General features: G+C 49.9%; 1 protein-coding gene across 2 annotated transcripts; it reads left to right on the top strand.

Annotated features, from left to right (window-relative positions):
* Positions 1-10,352: 10,352 nt before the first annotated feature.
* On the top strand, positions 10,353-16,838 carry stn1 (STN1 subunit of CST complex). 2 transcript variants are annotated; one of them, XM_042337035.1, is made up of 10 exons: positions 10,353-10,417; positions 11,862-12,086; positions 12,956-13,051; positions 13,792-13,863; positions 14,052-14,216; positions 14,414-14,528; positions 15,248-15,428; positions 15,663-15,779; positions 15,981-16,053; positions 16,667-16,838. In XM_042337035.1, exons 2-10 carry the CDS (start codon positions 11,951-11,953, stop codon positions 16,807-16,809), a joined length of 1,098 nt encoding a protein of 365 aa, XP_042192969.1. In that variant the 5' UTR covers positions 10,353-10,417; positions 11,862-11,950; the 3' UTR covers positions 16,810-16,838. The 2 variants fall into 2 exon arrangements, with proteins under 2 accessions (XP_042192969.1, XP_042192970.1); XM_042337036.1 differs by lacking the exon at positions 14,052-14,216.
* The last annotated feature ends 1,181 nt before the right edge of the window (positions 16,839-18,019 follow it).

Here is an 18,019-nt window from a genome sequence, read left to right as displayed (position 1 = left end):
GACAAGATACAGCAATCTCTGGGCTGCTGAGGCGTGAAGTACCCACACACTGCTTCACTTCTCCATGAACAAAATAGAAGAATCTGGCTGTTGATGAGTTGCAGGGAAGTCGGGATCTGTCCAAACCTAACACAAGTCAGTGCCTTCAGGAGAGACACAGACCAGATTAGCACCAACTCCAGAGATTGAACCGTTTTTATAATAATAATACTTGCATTTGATATAACACCTTATTGCACCTTCGAGATGTCTCAAAGCGCTTCACAGAATATACTGCAAAGTGAATTGACTGTATTTGTGGGTGAAACACGGCAGCCAATTGGGCTCAGCAGCGTCCCACAAACAGTTGTCGATTGAAGTGACCAATTATTATTATTATTTTTCTGAAGGGTTTTTTACACCCAAAAAAGCGATCTGTCAATCGACTAACAACCAGGTTCCTAATTACCACTAGGTAAACAGAGGCGTGTGGAGTAAGGAAACTTATGTACCATTTCACCCTGCCCGGGAATTAAACCCAGGTCCTTTGGCTTGCGAAACAAATGCTCTAACCTCTACACTACAGGACTCTACTTCTCCCCCAAAGGCTTCACCTGAAGTATTACAATATGAATGCAGAGTGAAATTGTATGAAGTTGGGTTTGTGCAGTAAAGCTGATCTCAAAGGAAAGGTCCAAAATAATAATAATCCTTGCATTTGATATAGCGCTTTTTATGTCTTCTAGACGTCTCAAAGCACTTCACAGAATATACTGTAAAGTAAATTGACTGTACATTTGTGGGCAAAACAGCAAGTCCTAAAGAACAGCAAGGCATAGAGTGACTAACGATGGAGCAGCCAGATTCCATTGTGTGTCCAGTACCCCGGCCCACAGCTACTGTCCATCAGCGCCAGACTGCGTCACACAGTGACAGGCACGAGCTGTCTCCAGTTGCTCGCATCACAGATCTCCTGGGGTTAGAGTAACTCACCATCAAAGTTTAAACAGACAATAATTCCATCCAACTGAGCACCCGAGCAAGCCAGGGTCCATTCCAACATCTGCCAATAGTATTTCTATATACCACACTATCACCTCCTCTTCATTTCCATATACTGAGTGTATTAACCTCAAAAGCCGTTGCACTATGTGTGCGTTACAGCACTCAAAGGGACTCCCACTCCAGCTACTATCTGATGGGATGTTGAATTATTGATGAGAGCCGTTTACAATCCACAAGCTGCAGGTCATTCAGAACTCTACAGCTCGTGTACTGTCTCGCACCAGGCTTCGCGCCCACATCACTCCCACCCTCGCCCTCGCTCGCCTCCACTGCTCCCCATCCCCCAGAGGATCGATTTCAAGATCCTCATCCTCACCTACAAGGCCATTCACGGCCTCGCTCCCTCCTACCTCTCTGACCTACTATCCCCCTACCTACCTGCCCGTACCCTCCGTTCCTCTGGCTCCGGTCTGCTCCACGTCCCCCGCCCCAACCGCCCTACCATCGGTGGCCTTCAGCCTCTCAGCCCCGAGGCTCTGGAACTCTATCCCCAGTGCCTTCGCCGCTTCCTCCCTTTCCTCCTTCAAGGCCGGTCTCAAGACCTTTCTCTTTGACCTGTGCCTTCAGCTCCGCTCTCGACTTCTACCCCCTCCTCGCTCCCTCCCTTCCCTCCCCTCACCCTGACCATTTCCCCCCTGCTCAGGTCCTGACCCAACTGTACAGCGCCTTGGGATGTCCTCCCGATATGAAAGGCGCTCTATAAATGAAATCTTGTTGTTGTTGTTACAATGAAGGCACAGCGTTGACACAACCCAACACACCAGCAGCCAGATTGAGCCGAAAGGGATAACAGACAGCAGCCCATCAACAAAGCCAGTCTGTGCCTGATGAGAAAAGCCATTGGGGTTTGGCCATTGGGATATTATCTACATTCTTTCAGCATGTGTCCCAGCTTGTATTTTACTGTTTTAGTTCAACTTAGTTCCTGAAATATTGTGATTTTAAAAAAGTTCTCAGGTTTGTTCTGTTGGTAGAATACTTGCCTCCGAGACAGACATTGTGGGTTCAAGTCTCACATCGGGACTTTCAGCTCACAGTTTAGGCTGAAACACCCTATACAATACTCTGAGAACGAAACAATAATACAGAGACAGTCACACTGTATAATACCCTGAGAGTGAGAGAATAACACAGTCACACTGTATAATGCCCCGAGAGTGAGAGAATAACACAGTCACACTGTATAATACCCTGAGAGTGAGAGAATAACAGACAGTCACACTGTATTGTGGAGTCCTGTAGCTCAGTGGTTAGAGCACTCGCTTTGCAAGTGAGATACCTGAGTTCAGTCCCCGGGGGGTCAGGGCCAAACCTTGGGCAAGTTTCCTTACTCCACACAGAGCCTAATAATTCTCCTCCAAAACCAAAAACAATAATAAATTGGTCATTTTCAATCTACGACTGTTTGTGGGACATTGCTGTGTGCAATTGGCTGCCGCGTTCGCCCACAAATATATACAGTCAATTCACTTTACAGTGTGTTCTGTGAAGCGCTTTGGGACGTCCTCCCGACGTGAAAAGCGCTATATCAAATGCAAGGATTATTATTATAATACCCTGAGAGTGAGAGAATAACAGACAGTCACACTGTATAATACCCTGAGAGTGAGAGAATAACAGACAGTCACACTGTATAATACCCTGTGGGAATGAGCTCTGGGAAATAGACAAAGAGAGAACATTAACACGGTTTGACACCGAATTTAATTGTTAAGTATTTTGCTTAACAGATTGCTTCATCTTCACCCAGTGAGGACAGGATTATTATTATTATTATTATTTGATCAGTAAAGTCATTCACTTCATGGTACATCTGTGAAGAACTTAAAGGTAAAAGCTGAGTCTTTGGAAGTGGAAAGAAGTAAAGTTAGGAAATCATAGTACCAGCCAAAGAAAAAATGTTAGGTGACGTAATGTGTCTAAAATGGTGTGAGAGCGATGGGGGAAAGTCTGAGCACTGTGAAGGAAAGGGAGCAGCTCAGACAGTCATGCAGTGCTTGTGCTCACTCCATTCACATTACTGCAAATTCTACCCACAGATGCAAGATCAATGCCTCTTTATAACAGCAGCGAGAGAGCTGTCCCACTGTACCTAATATACCCTGTCCTGAGTCTAACACATACACTGCTGAGCCGAGCTCCACAATCGCACTTTAGCAAAGTTACATTTACTGCCATCTGCAGGGTGGGTGGCCCAGCTCCGGTTACAATAATAATCATCTTATATAGAAATTATACAGCACAGAAAGAGACCATTCGGCCCATCGTGCCCATGCTGGTTCTTGAAAGAGCTTCCCAATCAGTCCCACTCCCCCGCTCTCTCCCCATAGCCTCGGCAATTTGTCCTCCCGAATATCTATCTGCTTCACTCTTAAAAGTGATTAGTGAATCTGCTTCTACCAGTCTTTCAGGCAATGCATTCCAGATCCCAACAACTCGCCGTGTGAAAACATTTCTCCTCATCTGCTTCTTTTGACAACTATCTTAAATCTGTGTCCTCTGGTTACCGACCCACCCGCCAATTGAAACAGTTTCTCCCGGTTCACTCTATCAAACCCCCTCATAATTTTGAAAACCTGGTAAATCTCCCTTTAGCCTTATCTGCTTCAAGGAGGACAACCCTAGCTTCTCTAGTCTCTCCACATAACTCAAGTCCCTCATTCCTGATACCATCCTGGTAAATCTCCTTTGCACCCTCTCCAAGGCCTTGACATCCTTCTATTAAGTCTCCTCTTAACCTCCTCTGCTCCAAGGAGAATAATCCCAGCTTCCCCAGTCTTTCCTGATAACTGAAATCTCTCATTCCTGGTGCCATCCTGGTAAATCTCCTTGCAATGCCTCTCCAATGCCTTGACATCCTTCCTAAAGTGTGGAGCACAGACTGAAACCAGTCTCTCGCTGAGGCCTAACCAGTGTTTTATATAAAGTTCATCATAACTTCCTGACTTGTGTATTCTATGCCCCTATTTATAAAGACCAGTATTCCAGATGCTTTTTTTTAAAACAGCTGTATCTGCCTGTCCGGCCACCTTCAGAGATTTACTATATGACCCCCAGGTCTCTCTGTCCCTTCACCCCGTTTAAGACTGTACCATCAGCTTATATTGTCTCTCCTCATTCTTCCTCTCAAAATGCATCACTTCACATTTCTCCACATTAAACTTCATCTGCCACGTGTCTGCCCATGTTACCAGTCTGTCTATGTCCATTTGCAGTCGGCTACTATCCTCCTCACTGTTTACTATTTTTCCTAGTTTAGTATCATCTGCAAACTTGGAGATTGTACTCCCTATACCCAAGTCCAGGTCATTTATATAGATCACAAACAGCAGTGGTCCTAATACCGACCCCGGGGGGACACCACTGCACACTTCCCTCCAGTCAGAAAAACAACCGCTCACCACCACTCTCTGCTCTCTGTCTCCCAGACAGTTCTGTATCTGCTGCCACTGTCCCTTTAATACCGTGGGCTTCGATTTAGTTTACAAGTCTCTTATGTGGCACTTTATCAAAAGTCTTTTGAAAATCCATATAAACTACATCACCTGCACTGCCTTCATCCACCCTCTCCGTTACTGCATCATTAAACTCTGTCAGGTTTGCTAGACATGATTTTAACAAATCCGTGTTGGCATCCTTTATTAACCCATATTTTTCTAAGTGGAGTCCTGTAGCTCAGTGGTTAGAGCACTCGCCTTGCGAGCGAGACACCTGGATTCAATTTGAGGCAGAGGGCGAAACCTTGGGCAAGTTGCCTTACTCCGCACACCTAATAATAATCCCTCCAAAAAAAAACAATAATAAATTGGTCATTTTGAACCCACAACTGTTTGTGGACACTGCAGTGTACAATTGGCTGCCGCATTTCGCCCACAAATATACAGTCAATTCACTTTACAGCATATTCTGTGCAGCACTTTGAGATGTCTAGAAGACGTGAAAAGCTCCATCAAATGCAAGGATTATTATAAGTGAAAATTAATTTAGTCTGAACTTGTACATTATTATTGTATAACAAAAGGCACACCAGTTTCTCTCAGAAACCTGAATACTGTGTGGGGGGGGGGGATTCATAACAAAAAAAGTGAAGAACTGTACAACATCTCTCAATATTAGGAGTCTGAGGGGCAGGATAGCTAGAGTCAAGGCTTGGGGACACCAGAGTGTGTGCTGGGATAACTACTGAAATTTAACAAGTTAAAGCTAATGTTTGACAGCAGTTATACAATATTTAGCTGTGCTAACGTGTTTAATGGCTGCATAAATGGAAGGTTAAGCTCAGTTTTGTGTGTCGAGGAGGCACTTAACCTGAACGTTGGTGACGGAGCAACAACAAATTACATTTACACAGCGCCTTTCACATCAGGATGTCCCAAGGCTCTGGACAGTCGGGGATCTGCACCAGAGTGCACAGGAGAAACAACTGTCACATCTGGGAACCACTGCCATCAGGTTTAACAACTCACACTGCCTGGTGTGCTGGTTCAAAGTGAGCTGGAAATCAGTCGTCACTGTTTGTCTCTACAAAACAGGTCCTGTTTGCAGGTCTGCCCACCCACCCTGGTCCGGAACATTACTGTACTATACAGCATCGTGCCTGCCTGTCAGGCCCTGCAACATGCAGTAAGATTGTTTTCTCATCCCTATGGCAATGAAACATTATGGAGGTGTTCACGTTGCCCACACTCTGTAGAGAAATCAATCAAGTTCATTTTGTTCACTTAAACAGCAGATCCCAGGCTCCCTTGTTTAGTGCTGTTGGCACCATGCCTTACTGACACCACAGAAACCTGCCCGGCTCAATGCTTATGCTGCACACACTCATTCAGTGTGACAAATAAAACATCTTTTAATATAAGCGATGCTTATAAAATATCACTTGATATTCAACGGAGTGTGAAAGCTGGAGAGAAGGAAACACACTGCCCGGCTTCTTTGTTGAAGCATTTGGCATTTCTTTGTAGTGAGAAATATTTTTCCAAAGAGCCTTGAAGCCTCCTTCCTCACTGCCTGTGCCAGCACATCACAGCAACTCAGCCTTGGCTCAACTCCAACAACCAATATCCCCATCCAACACAAACCAGCAAACTGCCTGCTAACAGAGGGAAGGCTCTGACACTGACTCACAGTCCTCAGAGACTCACTTTCCAAGTTATATACAATTTATTTAAATAGTTAAATCTTATCACTGCCCCACAGTTTCCAAAAGCACAGCAACACAGCAGTGTTACCTCCACATTGGGAAGAGTTTGACTTGACGCAGATGGTTCCTGACATAGATTCCAAGCATCTGTCACAATTTTATAATATAAAGATAGACATTGCATTTGATGTTGCACCTTTTGCATCATGACATCTCAAAGCTACACCTTACAACAACAACTTGCATTTATATAGCGCCATACAAATAGGGTAGAGTCTCAGAGAGCCTACAGGATTTTACTGTAAAGTGTAATGACTGCCCTTTGTAGGTGAATGTGGAAGCCAATTTGTCGACAGCAACATCCCACAAAGTGAAAGACCAATTTTATCTGGAAGATTGTTAGCCAGGACAGAGGAAGAAACTTCCTTCTCTGTTTGAATAGTGCCACAGGATCTTGAACAGGCTCAGACGGGACCACACACAACACACAGGAGCCAGGCAGGTCACCACGTGAGTTGGATACACTTCTAACCTCCATTAGCCCTGTAAAGCCGCTCCAATCCCAGACACACGTTATTCTCCGCAGCTTTCAGGGATCATCCTATTTACAGCATCGGATTCTATGGCTGAAAACTAGAGCCACTTAAAAGAGCACGTGTTATAACTGTAAATATCCAGTGTCTGGCCCTAGATGTGTTTTATCTGTATACATCCTGTCTCTCTCTCTCCACGTGTGTGTTACAACTATAAATAGCCTGTGTCTCTCTCTCCTCAAATGCATGGAACAGATTCCCAGCAAAAGCAGCAGTGTTATAGTGATGGATGTACCTGAGACTATAGGTATAGGGAGAGAATAGGGAGAGGTATATCGAGGTACAGAGACAGGTATAGGGAGACCATATAGAGAGGTACATATACAGATACAGGTTCAGGTAAAGGCACAGCACATAATAAAATAATGAATGAGTGGGTGAGGATGACAGCTGTGGAGGACAGATAGCATGGCAGAGAATGGACATGTGGAGGGCATCAGGTATCCTTCCATTTCTACAGAATTTCTTTTTAGTGCAATAACTTGTGTCTATTGATATACAAGCTGAAGAATTGAATTGTGGTCCCACATCTGGGCAACTCTTCAGCAGATGTGGCTCACTCACCATCTCTCACCTGTGTTTGTCTCACTGTACTCCTGCGCTCTATTATACTGATTACTATAATCATTGCTGTTCTGATTACCCTTACTGGATCTTGACTATTTAAATATGAAGACTTGTTCTTAACTCAACAAAACCTTTCAACTTTTTGATATGTCCTCCCGATAAGAACAGCGCTACATACAGGGTGGCCAAAAAGTTGTGATACCATTACAATGTCTAATATTATCATCATTATTATAATAATAAGTCTTAATTAGATGATGAGATTTTTGTTTTTTAGATATAGGGTAGTTATCACGACTTGGTCACCCTGAATATGTAAATTGTATTGTACAGGTATATACAGGTACAACAATTCACATTTCTACTGTACCTTTCCCATCTCAAAGCTATTCACACAACTGACTGGTGGCGCAGGGAGAAGGCTGAGGAGGGAAAGGTGACTGAAAGCACAGTTGGAGACGGGTCTTAAGACATGTTTTCAAGGCAGGAGGAGTGGGGCAGGTGGAGGGATACAGGAGAGCAGGGCCACAGTGGCTGATGGTGGGACAGAGCAAGTGAGGACATGAATGGTGTTTCTAGCATGTTATTACCGTAAATATTCATCTGAACCAGGGGTCACAGAGGGAGGTTGAGGGATGAGGCCATGGAGGCTTTTACTTCTCAGGTGTGGTGTCACCTGATCGCTAGACAAGCTCTTGGACCCTCCCCAACCCCTCACAAGCAGGAGACTAAGGATTATCCAGGATCTTGATACCAATGAAGGCTGTACTGTACTCTGCCAGGAAGAGATCAAACCGGCCAAAGACCTTTTTCATCCGAAACCTTCATGAATGATTTAGAAGATGACAAAAGAGGTAGGAGTTGGAAGCATTTCATATTGACCCCAGGTCAAGATGGGAAAACATCACAGTGTTTTACTCCTCACTGCAATCTGCTGACCCTGCTCAAAAACAAGAGCACACTCAGCTGTGGGGGTCACCACTGGTCAAATATCCCACTATCACCTCATCACAATAATAATAATAATCTTCACATTTGATATAGCATCTTATTAAATGTTAAGACTTCTCAAAGGAATACAAAGCATATACTGTAAAGTGTAGTGACTGGTGCATTTTGTTGGTGAATGCAGCAGACAATTTGCTCACAGCAACATCCCACAAACAGCCACGGAGAATAGTGACATGAAGGATAATCACATAATTGAGGAACTGGAGTCCACCAGGACCTGTGGAACCCAGAGGGCAAAGATAACATAGAGACACGAAGGCAAACTGCAGCCCCTCCTGTCAGGCTTTTTGGTGCAACAACTTGCATTTATACCTCACCCTTCACGCAGAGTAACATTTTGAAGTACTTTACAAGGTCACTGTTGGAATTAAATTTAGTTGCTTATAATCAATTTTACAAAATATAGTTGCTTCAATCTAATTCCTCCCATTCAGCTCCTGGTAACCCCGCAGCCAAAGCCCTAATGGGGAGGGGGGTCCTCGCTGGACAAGCAGCGGGAAAGCTGCCAGACAGTGATAGCAATGGCCGAGCTGTGTGGGTTTAGTTGGTTACACTCCAGCAGTTACCCCAACACACATTCTGGGCCCTCCCCCCCCCAAACCCAGGCCTTGGCTCTCGCCAACCTGTGCCTAATACTCTCCGGAATTAGGTACGCAGGGGCCGTCCCTCCAGGGAGAGAGCGAGAGAGCACATTCCATCCCGACAATCTCTCTGGGATTGCCATGTGTAGGTGGGGATGTGGGGAATTCTCAGTCTGGTCTGGAGACCACTGGTTTCCGCGAGTGTCAAGACTCCCGGGTGGCAAAATAACCCTTACACCGGCTGCCGTCAGCGGGCAGCGCGGGCCGACCCCTGACCTTTGCCCTCTGCCTGAGCCGGGCTGACCTTTGGCTTGGAATCAAAGGTTACGTTTTGTCCACAATATACCGTCACTGCACCTCACGGTATATCCTGTGAAGCGCTTTGAGCCGTGTCCAGCGCCGCGTGTTGGTGCCGTGTTACCTTATAGACTTTGCCGAAGGCGCCATCGCCCAACTCCCCGATGATGTCCCAGGTCTCCTCCGGGTTCTGCTCCCTCCGCACGTGATCAAACTGCCGGCGCCGCTTCTCACCGCCGCCACCGATCTTAAAGATCTTCCGAAAGTTGAAGAAAGACATTTCCCCCCGAGCGGCCTGACCCGACCCCGGCCTGACCCGACCCTGACCCCGGCCTGACCCTGACCCCCCGAGCGGCCTGACCCGACCCTGACCCCGGCCTGACCCTGACCCCCCGAGCGGCCTGACCCTGACCCTGACCCCGGGAGCGGCCTGACCCTGACACTGACCCCCCGAGCGGCCTGACCCTGACCCCGGCCCCGGCCCCGGGAGCGGCCTCACTGACTCTGCTCACGATCCCGCTCTGCCCTCACTGCCCGGGAGTGAGTGAGGCCCGACCCCGCCCGTTTCCCAGCCCAGTCCCCTGCTCTCCCCCCCCCGGGCCCCGCTGTGAGGCTGCGGTGCCGCTGTGAGGTTGCTGTGCCGGTGCTCTCCCCCCGGGCCCCGCTGTGAGGCTGCGGTGCCGCTGCTCTCCCCTCCCCCCCGGGCCCCGCTGTGAGGCTGCGGTGCCGCTGTGAGGTTGCGGTGCCGGTACCGGTGCCGCTGCTCTCCCCCTCCCCCCCCCCGGGCCCCGCTGTGAGGCTCCGGTGCCGGTGCCGCTGCTCTCCCCTCCCCCCCCCGGGCCCCGCTGTGAGGCTGCGGTGCCGCCGCCGCCGTTCTCTCTGTGTCTGACAGGCGGCGCTGAGTGACGGCCGCTGAGGGACCAATCAGAGCGCGGAGTCGCCCTGGGGGCGGGGTTGGAGGACCGAGGAATCCTCCAGTAGCGTCTAATCGAGCGACGAGAATTCAACCAGAGATCAGCGATCGCTGACCGGCGGGAATATTCCTTACCTTTGACACCGCGCCTCATCCTCGCGGCGGCGCTGCTGCAGTGTGAGCCGCAGTGACAGGGCCGCGGCTCTCGGGGACACTGAGCTCCGGGTCCAGGCTGTGCCCTGTGCATGTGGCTACTGCCCAAGAGAAGGTAGTCCCCCCCGTGTCACCCCCCCCGTGTGTGTCCCCCCCCGTGTCCGGGCTGTCCCCCCCCCCGTGTCCCCCCCCCCCCGTGTCCCCCCCCCCGTGTCCCCCCCCGTGTCCCCCCCCCGTGTCGTCCCCCCGTGTCCCCCCCCCCCCCCCCCGTGTCCCCCCGTGTCCGGGGTCCCCCCCCCCGTGTCCCCCCCCCCGTGTCCCCCCCCCCGTGTCCCCCCCCACACACAGTCCTCACTCACGTTATGGCTGTTTGTGTAACTTGCTGCTGCGTTCCTTACGAAACACAGTCACTTCACTTTGCGGAATAACCTGTGTTGTTGTTGTTGTTGTTGTTGTTGAGGTGCGGGAGAGATGCGGTCCTGAGGTGATGAGCTGCCGTCAGTGGTCAGAGTCCTTGTATTGAATATAGAGCCTTTCACGTCCGGAGCCCCGGAGACCGCGCGGCGCTGACTCCGCTCTTCATATTCCATTGGCAAACATGTCGCCGTGGAGCCAGTGAGGCCCTGTTTACCCGCCCCCCACCCCATCTGTCCTGATCATACAAACATCATCCCCACTGTCCACCTGCAACACACTATAGTTTAATAGAAACATAGGAACAGGAGGAGGTCATTCAGCCCCTTGGACCTGTTCCCCCATTCTGTAAGATCATGACTGATCTGTTCCTCAACTGCAATTACCTGCCCCTGACCCCTCCATACACTGACCTCACAAACATCTATCCACATCTGCTTCCTCATCTGTAGCAACGACCATTCTGGGGGGGGCTCAGGGTTTGGGAGACTATGGTCGGGCCACAGAAATCTACAACAGAGCAAGAGGCCATTTGATCATTTTTATTGTTTCAACAACAATAAAATTACAGACGTCCCAAGGCGCTGGTCCTACTGTCTGCTGCAGACCAACAATGAACCCATCCTCATCCTATTCAATATTATTCTTATTAATCATTATCATTATAATGCCTATTCCCTGGTCTCTCGCCCTCCCCCCCCCCCCCACGCCACCACCACTAATATCCTCTGTGTATATTTATCGAATTCCCTTTTAAATCTTCAATTGACTCTGATAGTCAAATCATTCTGAATGGTCCAGTAGATGCATTTGGTTCATTCACTTGAACTGGGTAAATACAATACAGATACACATTATATAGCACGTTATTCATCAGGAGTTAGGTCAGGAGCTATGAGCTTCACAGCTGAATTCATGCTCTATTTGGAATAATAATAATAATCCTTGCATTTGATATTATTATTGATATAGCGCCTTATCATGTCTTCGAGACGTCTCAAAGTGCTTCACAGAATAAACTGTAAAGTGAATTGACTGTATATTTTGTGGTCAAAAACGCAGCAGCCAATTTCGCACATCAGCGAATCACAAGCAGTCGTGGATTGTGTGACTAAATTATCAAAAAAAAGCTTTTTTTTTTGAAGAGATTATTGGTGACGTGAAGAGGAACGTCTGTACCGCGTGACAAGCAGACAGCGATGTGGACTGATTGCTGGGACACTCGGCAATTTTGATGATGGAAACAGCCTGTGAGGGTGGAGCAGACACACTGCCCCCTGAGCTCTGGGGCCTGGACCCCGTGTTCGCAGCCTTCGCCAAATTGTACATCAGGGATATTCTAGCGCTCAGAGAGGCTCCAGAAATTCCAGGTAAATCCTCAGATTGTTTTTGTCTCGTCTCCGTCTCAGTGAGTCATGAGTTCAGTGTAAGGTAACTCTTCAGCCAACAATGGGGAGCACTGCTTTGGTGGAAGTTCCTTCAAATGAGACTTTAAACCGGGGCCCTGTCTGCCTACTCAATGGACATTAAACATAACAACAATTTGCATTATTACAGCACCCTTCACGTGGAGTAACATCTCAAAGCTCTGTAATAATTCTCGCATTTTATATAGCCCCATCTTTGTATTTTAGGTGAACACAATATTAGAGATCCCGTAGTGCTATTGGAAAAGAGAAGGGAGTTTCTCTCTCTCTCCCGACGTCCTGGCCAACAATCCTCCAGATACAATTAGTCATTCACTTCATGGCTGTTCGTGCGGTGTTGCTGTGTGCACGTTTGGATGCCACATTCACCTAACAGATCCACAGTCACTACACTTTGCAGTAAATCCTGTGCAGTGCTTTCAGACATCGTTCTGACGTGTGTCAAATGTAAGGATTACTATTAAGTTCTTTCTAAAAATTAAGGCAAAGCTGAAAACTATCGCCTCCCAGTGGCAGAAAGTAGGTACTTCGGGAGCTTTGCCACAAGCTCATTGCTCAAGTTTCCTTCCTCCATCCACGTGGCTCTGTATCCAGAGGTAAGGAACCCGCTTGTCAGTCAGTCACTCATCTTGGGTAATAATCCCTTAAAAAAATGTAGTCACTTAATCCACCCCAGTTTGTGGGTCACTACTGTGTCCATGTTTCGCCCACACTTTACAGTATATCCTGTGAAGCACTTTGAGACGTCTCAAACACATGATGCAAGGATTATTGTTATTAACGAGAGTCCCCATTTGCTGTTGTTCCTACAGGAGTGTTTTTCTACAGAAGTCGTCCCATCAGCAAGGTGGACGTGCTGGGGATTGTGGTTCAAAAGCAAGAAAAGGAGAGGTTTTACAGATATGGAGGCGAGTGTTAGCTCACAGCCTGATGGTTTATTGTTATGAAAATCCTCAGACCCTTGTCCAGAATGCCCAACACCCCCTCCCCACTCCATGCCCCACACGTCCCCAACGCAATGCCCCCTCCACCCCAAGAGGTGTTAATGATGTAAAACAAGGTGGGAGGGTAATTGCAACAAAACAGGCAGACCAGAGAGAGAAAAGGTGTGTCTGGGATCCACCTCTTTAACCCATCATCCCCTGTCCTCCACCCCATTTACTCCACTATCTTCCTCGCCCTGCCTCCCCCCTCTCCGTTAGCCCATAAAAGCCTCTCCCTCCCAACTTGCCCCAGTTCTGACGAAGGGTCGTGGACCCGAAACGTTGACTCACTTTCCTCTCTCCATAGATGCTGCCTGACCTGCTGAGTGTTCCCAGCGGCTTCTGTTTTTGTTTCCAGATTTCCAGCGCTTTGGGACGTCCTCCCGACGTGAAAGACGCTCTATAAATGGAATCTTGTTGTTGTTGTTCCAGCATCTGCAATATTTTGCATTTCGAATAATAATAATCTTTGTATTTGATACAGCGCCTTATCACATCATCAAAACGTCTCAAAGCGCTTCACAGAATATACCATAAAGTGTAGTGACTGTGTGTTTTGTGGGCGAATTGCATTGTGTGCTGTAAGTGTCTATAATTGTGTGAGTGTGTGTGTTACACTCAGAGGCTGCTCTGCTCCTCACTGACACTCAGTCTGTGCATTACAGTGGATGACGGGACAGGAGTGATCACCTGTGTTTGCTGGAAACAAGGCCAGGTGTTGGCGGCAACGGAGCCAGGTATCGGGGCAGGAGAGGGGAGGAGGGAGGGAGGAGGGGAGGAAGAGGAGGGAGGGGAGGCGAGGGAGGAGGGGGAGCGAAGGAGGAGGGGGAGCGAAGGAGGAGGAGGGATGGGAGGAGGAGGAGGGAGGGGAAGAGGAGGGAGGGAGGTATAGACAGCTATAGTTACAGAGCTGGCCTCTCTGCAGGAGGCTGCTCACACTCACACTCGGGCGGGGGGCTGGAGGCTGGACTCCGTAGGCTCCGACACCGAGCTGAGCAGGATTCTCACCTGGAGCTCGGTGATGTCATCAGTGCCCGAGGCCGTATCAAGGTGTTCAGGGATGAGCGAGAAATTAACTGCAGCTTGTACAGTGAGTAGGTCCCTCATCACTCACACCCTCATCACTCCCACCTCGTCATTCTCTCACTCCCTGCCAGACCAGCTCTGTACAGTGAGTAGCCACCCTGCTACTCTCTCACTCCCTGGCCAGGCCACTCCTCTCATTCCACACTTGCTGTGTTCTGTGTTACTCCTGTCTCAAGCCTGACTATTTTATTTATGTCTCAGACAGAGTAGCTGATACCCGCTGTGCTGCACAGATCTCTCGGATGCTGGAGCTCCCTCAGCTTTACCGGACCTTTTACGACAAACCATTTCAGATCCCTCCACCTTCAGGAGCAGCGTAAGTGTGGGTGTGTGTGTATATGTGTGTCAGTGTGTGTGATGGTATCAATCTTCGTGTGTACAGTGTGTGTGAGTGTATGTGTACAGTATGTGTGCGTACAGTGTGTGAGCGCTGTGTGTACAGTGTGTGTGTGTACAGTGTATGTAAGTGCTGTGAGTGTACAGTGTGTGTGTGTGAGCACTGTGTGTGTCTGTACAGTGTGTGTAAGTGCTGTGTGTACAGTTTGTGTGTGAACGTGTGAGTGCTGTGTGTGTAGTTTGTGTGTAGTGTGTGAATACTGTGTGTGTGTGTACAGTGTGCGAGCACTGTGTGTGTAGTGTGTGTGTACAGTGTACAAGCACTATGTGTATGTGTACAGTCTGCGAGCGCTGTGTGTGTAAGGGGTGTGTGTACAGTGTGTGAGCACTGTGTGTGTAGTGTGTGTGTACAGTGTGCGAGCACTGTATGTGCATATGTGTACAGTGTGCGAGCGCTGTGTGTGTGTACAGTGTGCGAGCACTGTGTGTGTACAGTGTGCGAGCACTATGTGTGTAGTGTGCGTGTGTGTGTGTATAATGTGTATGAGTGCTTTGTGTGTAGTGTGCGAGCACTGTGTATGTAGTGTGTGTGTGTGTACAGTGTGCGAGCACTGTGTGTCTAGTGTGTGTGTGTGTACAGTGTACGAGCGCTGTGTGTGTGTGTACAGTGTGTGCAAGCACTGTGTTTACCTGTTACAGGTCAGGGGCCAAGCCCTCGGGGGCAGGGCTACTGCTGCAGGAGATAAAACTGTTCCTGAAGCGAAGCCGAGTCACCAACTTCCACCAGCACGAGCTGGAGGCCATCACTTCACTGGTTGCCCTCGCTCACAAGCACCTCCTCAGCCAGCCCTCAGCGCAGGACCCCTCAGGCACACAGCAGGTGAGGTAGTGCCTCGATAAGCTGACACACAAGTGAAGGAACGTACCGTGTGAGTGAGTGTGTGTGAGAGACTGTGTGTGAGAGCTGGGGAGCTCTGGAATAATAGCTTGTAATTAGCAGTGGTTTTTACAGGTGTTCCTAGAGCAGTCACTGGCCTCAGACCAGCCCGGGCAACTGCCGGGAGGGGGGGGTGATGTCCGCTATTTGGGGTTAAAGCTATTTGTTATGTTTAAGGGATGCTCGGGGGCGGCGTCACGGCAGATCCACACGATGTTTCAGGAAGCGATTGGCCTCCTGCAGGAGGAGGGGGTCGTGTTCCCCAAAACAGCCAGTCCCGATACCCTGTACCTGGTGAGTATCATCCCCATCACTGGGGTGGGGTGTTCGTGGTGTGTGGCTGTGAGTCGCGGTGTTACTGTGTGGCTGTGAGTCGCGGTGTTACTGTGTGGCTGTGAGTCGCGGTGTTATTGTGTGGCTGTGAGTCGCGGTGTAACTGTGTGACTGTCAGTCGCGGTGTTACTGTGTGACTGTCAGTCGCTGTGTGTGAGGCAGGTGACGGATGAGGATCAGCAGCTGCACAGTCTGACCCTGGAGATTATCCGTGAGGATTCGGGGAGACCAAAAGGTGAGTTCAGGCAGGACTCCCTGTGCCCATCTCTCCCCCCTCCCCCTCACTAACACTGTGTGCTCCCCCTCCCACCACTAACACTGTGTGCTCCCTCCCATCACCACTAACACTGTGTGCTCCCTCCCATCACCACTAACACTGTGTGCTCTCTCTCCCCCCATCACTAACACTGTGTGCTCCCCCCCACCACTAACACTGTGTGCTCCCTCCCATCACTAACACTGTGTGCTCCCTCCCATCACCACTAACACTGTGTGCTCCCCCCCCCATCACTAACACTGTGTGCTCCCTCCCATCACCACTAACACTGTGTGCTCCCCCCCATCACTAACACTGTGTGCTCCCCCCCACCACTAACACTGTGTGCTCCCCCCCATCACTAACACTGTGTGCTCCCCCCCACCACTAACACTGTGTGCTCCCTCCCATCACCACTAACACTGTGTGCTCCCCCCACCACTAACACTGTGTGCTCCCCCCCCCATCACTAACACTGTGTGCTCCCCCCCATCACTAACACTGTGTGCTCCCCCCCCCATCACTAACACTGTGTGCTCTCTCCCCCCCATCACTGACACTGTGTGCTCTCTCTCTCTCTGACGCTGGGAAGGCTGCCCTTTGCTGAGGGTTCTCCGGGCTGTGCAGAGCCGTCACCGTGTGGTCAGTGAGTCTGCGCTGCTCCGTGTGCTCAACACCCTGGAGTGTAACAGTGACATCATCAGCACCACCGACAGTCACTACATTGCCGTCTGACCCCCACAGGGGGGAGGGGAGAGAGTGAGGTAGGGAGAGAGGGCTGAAGGGGGAGAGGGGGGAAAGGACTGAGGGAAGAGAGGGGGAAAGAGGGCTGGGGGGGCTGGAGGGGAGAGGGGCCGGGGGGGTTTGGTGATGGGTGCCTGGGGGGGTGAAGGAGGGCTGGGGTGGGAGAGGGTGGTCTGGGGGGGGAGCGGGGGCTGGGGGGAGTGGTGGTGCGGGGGCCGGGGGGGAGCGGGGCCGGGGGGAGTGGGGGCTGGGGGGAGTGGGGGTGCGGGGGCCGGGGGGGAGCGGGGGCTGGGGGGGGAGTGGGGGTGCGGGGGCCGGGGGGGGAGTGGGGCGAAGATGAAAATTCACAATAAATACCTCATGCAGTAGCTTTATTGTAAATCAGTTACAATGTGATTGATTATATACGAGAGACCGAGCGCTGGGGGGGGGGTGTGAACATGCCGGGGGGGGGGGGGGGGGTGAACATTCCTGAAACCATCACCGTCGCCCAGTGGAACCAGTGACATGTGAGAACCTGATGCTGTACAAACCCGACCGGCACAAACCGTTCCCCCCCCCCCCCCACACAGGGACCCCCAAACCCCAGCCAGGAGCCGGGGGAGGGGCTGATCCTCAGACAATTAATTTCTCTAAATATCTGAATTTTTCCGGTTGAAGGAAATCCATTCGGACATTTTGTAAATACTCTCATTACATCTTAAACTGTCCTCAAAATGGCCCCCCGGCCTCACCACACGGCCCAAGGCAGCAGCGGGGGGGGGGGGGGGGGACAGGGACACAAACAAAGCAATTGACACTCAGACCTCACCCAATGTGGAATGTCAGACACTTCACTGGGATGTTGTGTGATGGGCGGGTGGGGAGGGGCTGCCGTCTGCTTCTCAGATGATAACGTGTCAGGTACAAACTTCACTTTATGTTCAGAACATTACGGTAACCACTCACTTTACCGTTTATACCCCCAGTGTCCACTTCCCCCGCGAGAGAGAGCAATGATAGGAAGTTCTTGTGAGGAGCATCAACTCTTCTGTGTGTGTGTGCGCGTGTGTGTCAGGGTGACTGCTGTGTGTGTGTGTGTGTGTGTGTCAGGGTGACTGCTGTGTGTGTGTGTGTGTGTGTGTGAGGGTGACTGCTGTGTGTGTGTGTGTGTGTGTGTGTGTGTCAGGGTGACTGCTGTGTGTGTGTCAGGGTGACTGCT

This window comes from Callorhinchus milii, unplaced genomic scaffold, assembly GCF_018977255.1.
Source record: "Callorhinchus milii isolate IMCB2004 unplaced genomic scaffold, IMCB_Cmil_1.0 Scaffold7, whole genome shotgun sequence".
Classification (NCBI taxonomy): domain Eukaryota; kingdom Metazoa; phylum Chordata; class Chondrichthyes; order Chimaeriformes; family Callorhinchidae; genus Callorhinchus; species Callorhinchus milii.
The sequence above is the reverse complement of the archived record's forward strand: the minus strand, read 5'-3'. Positions and strand labels throughout refer to the sequence as shown.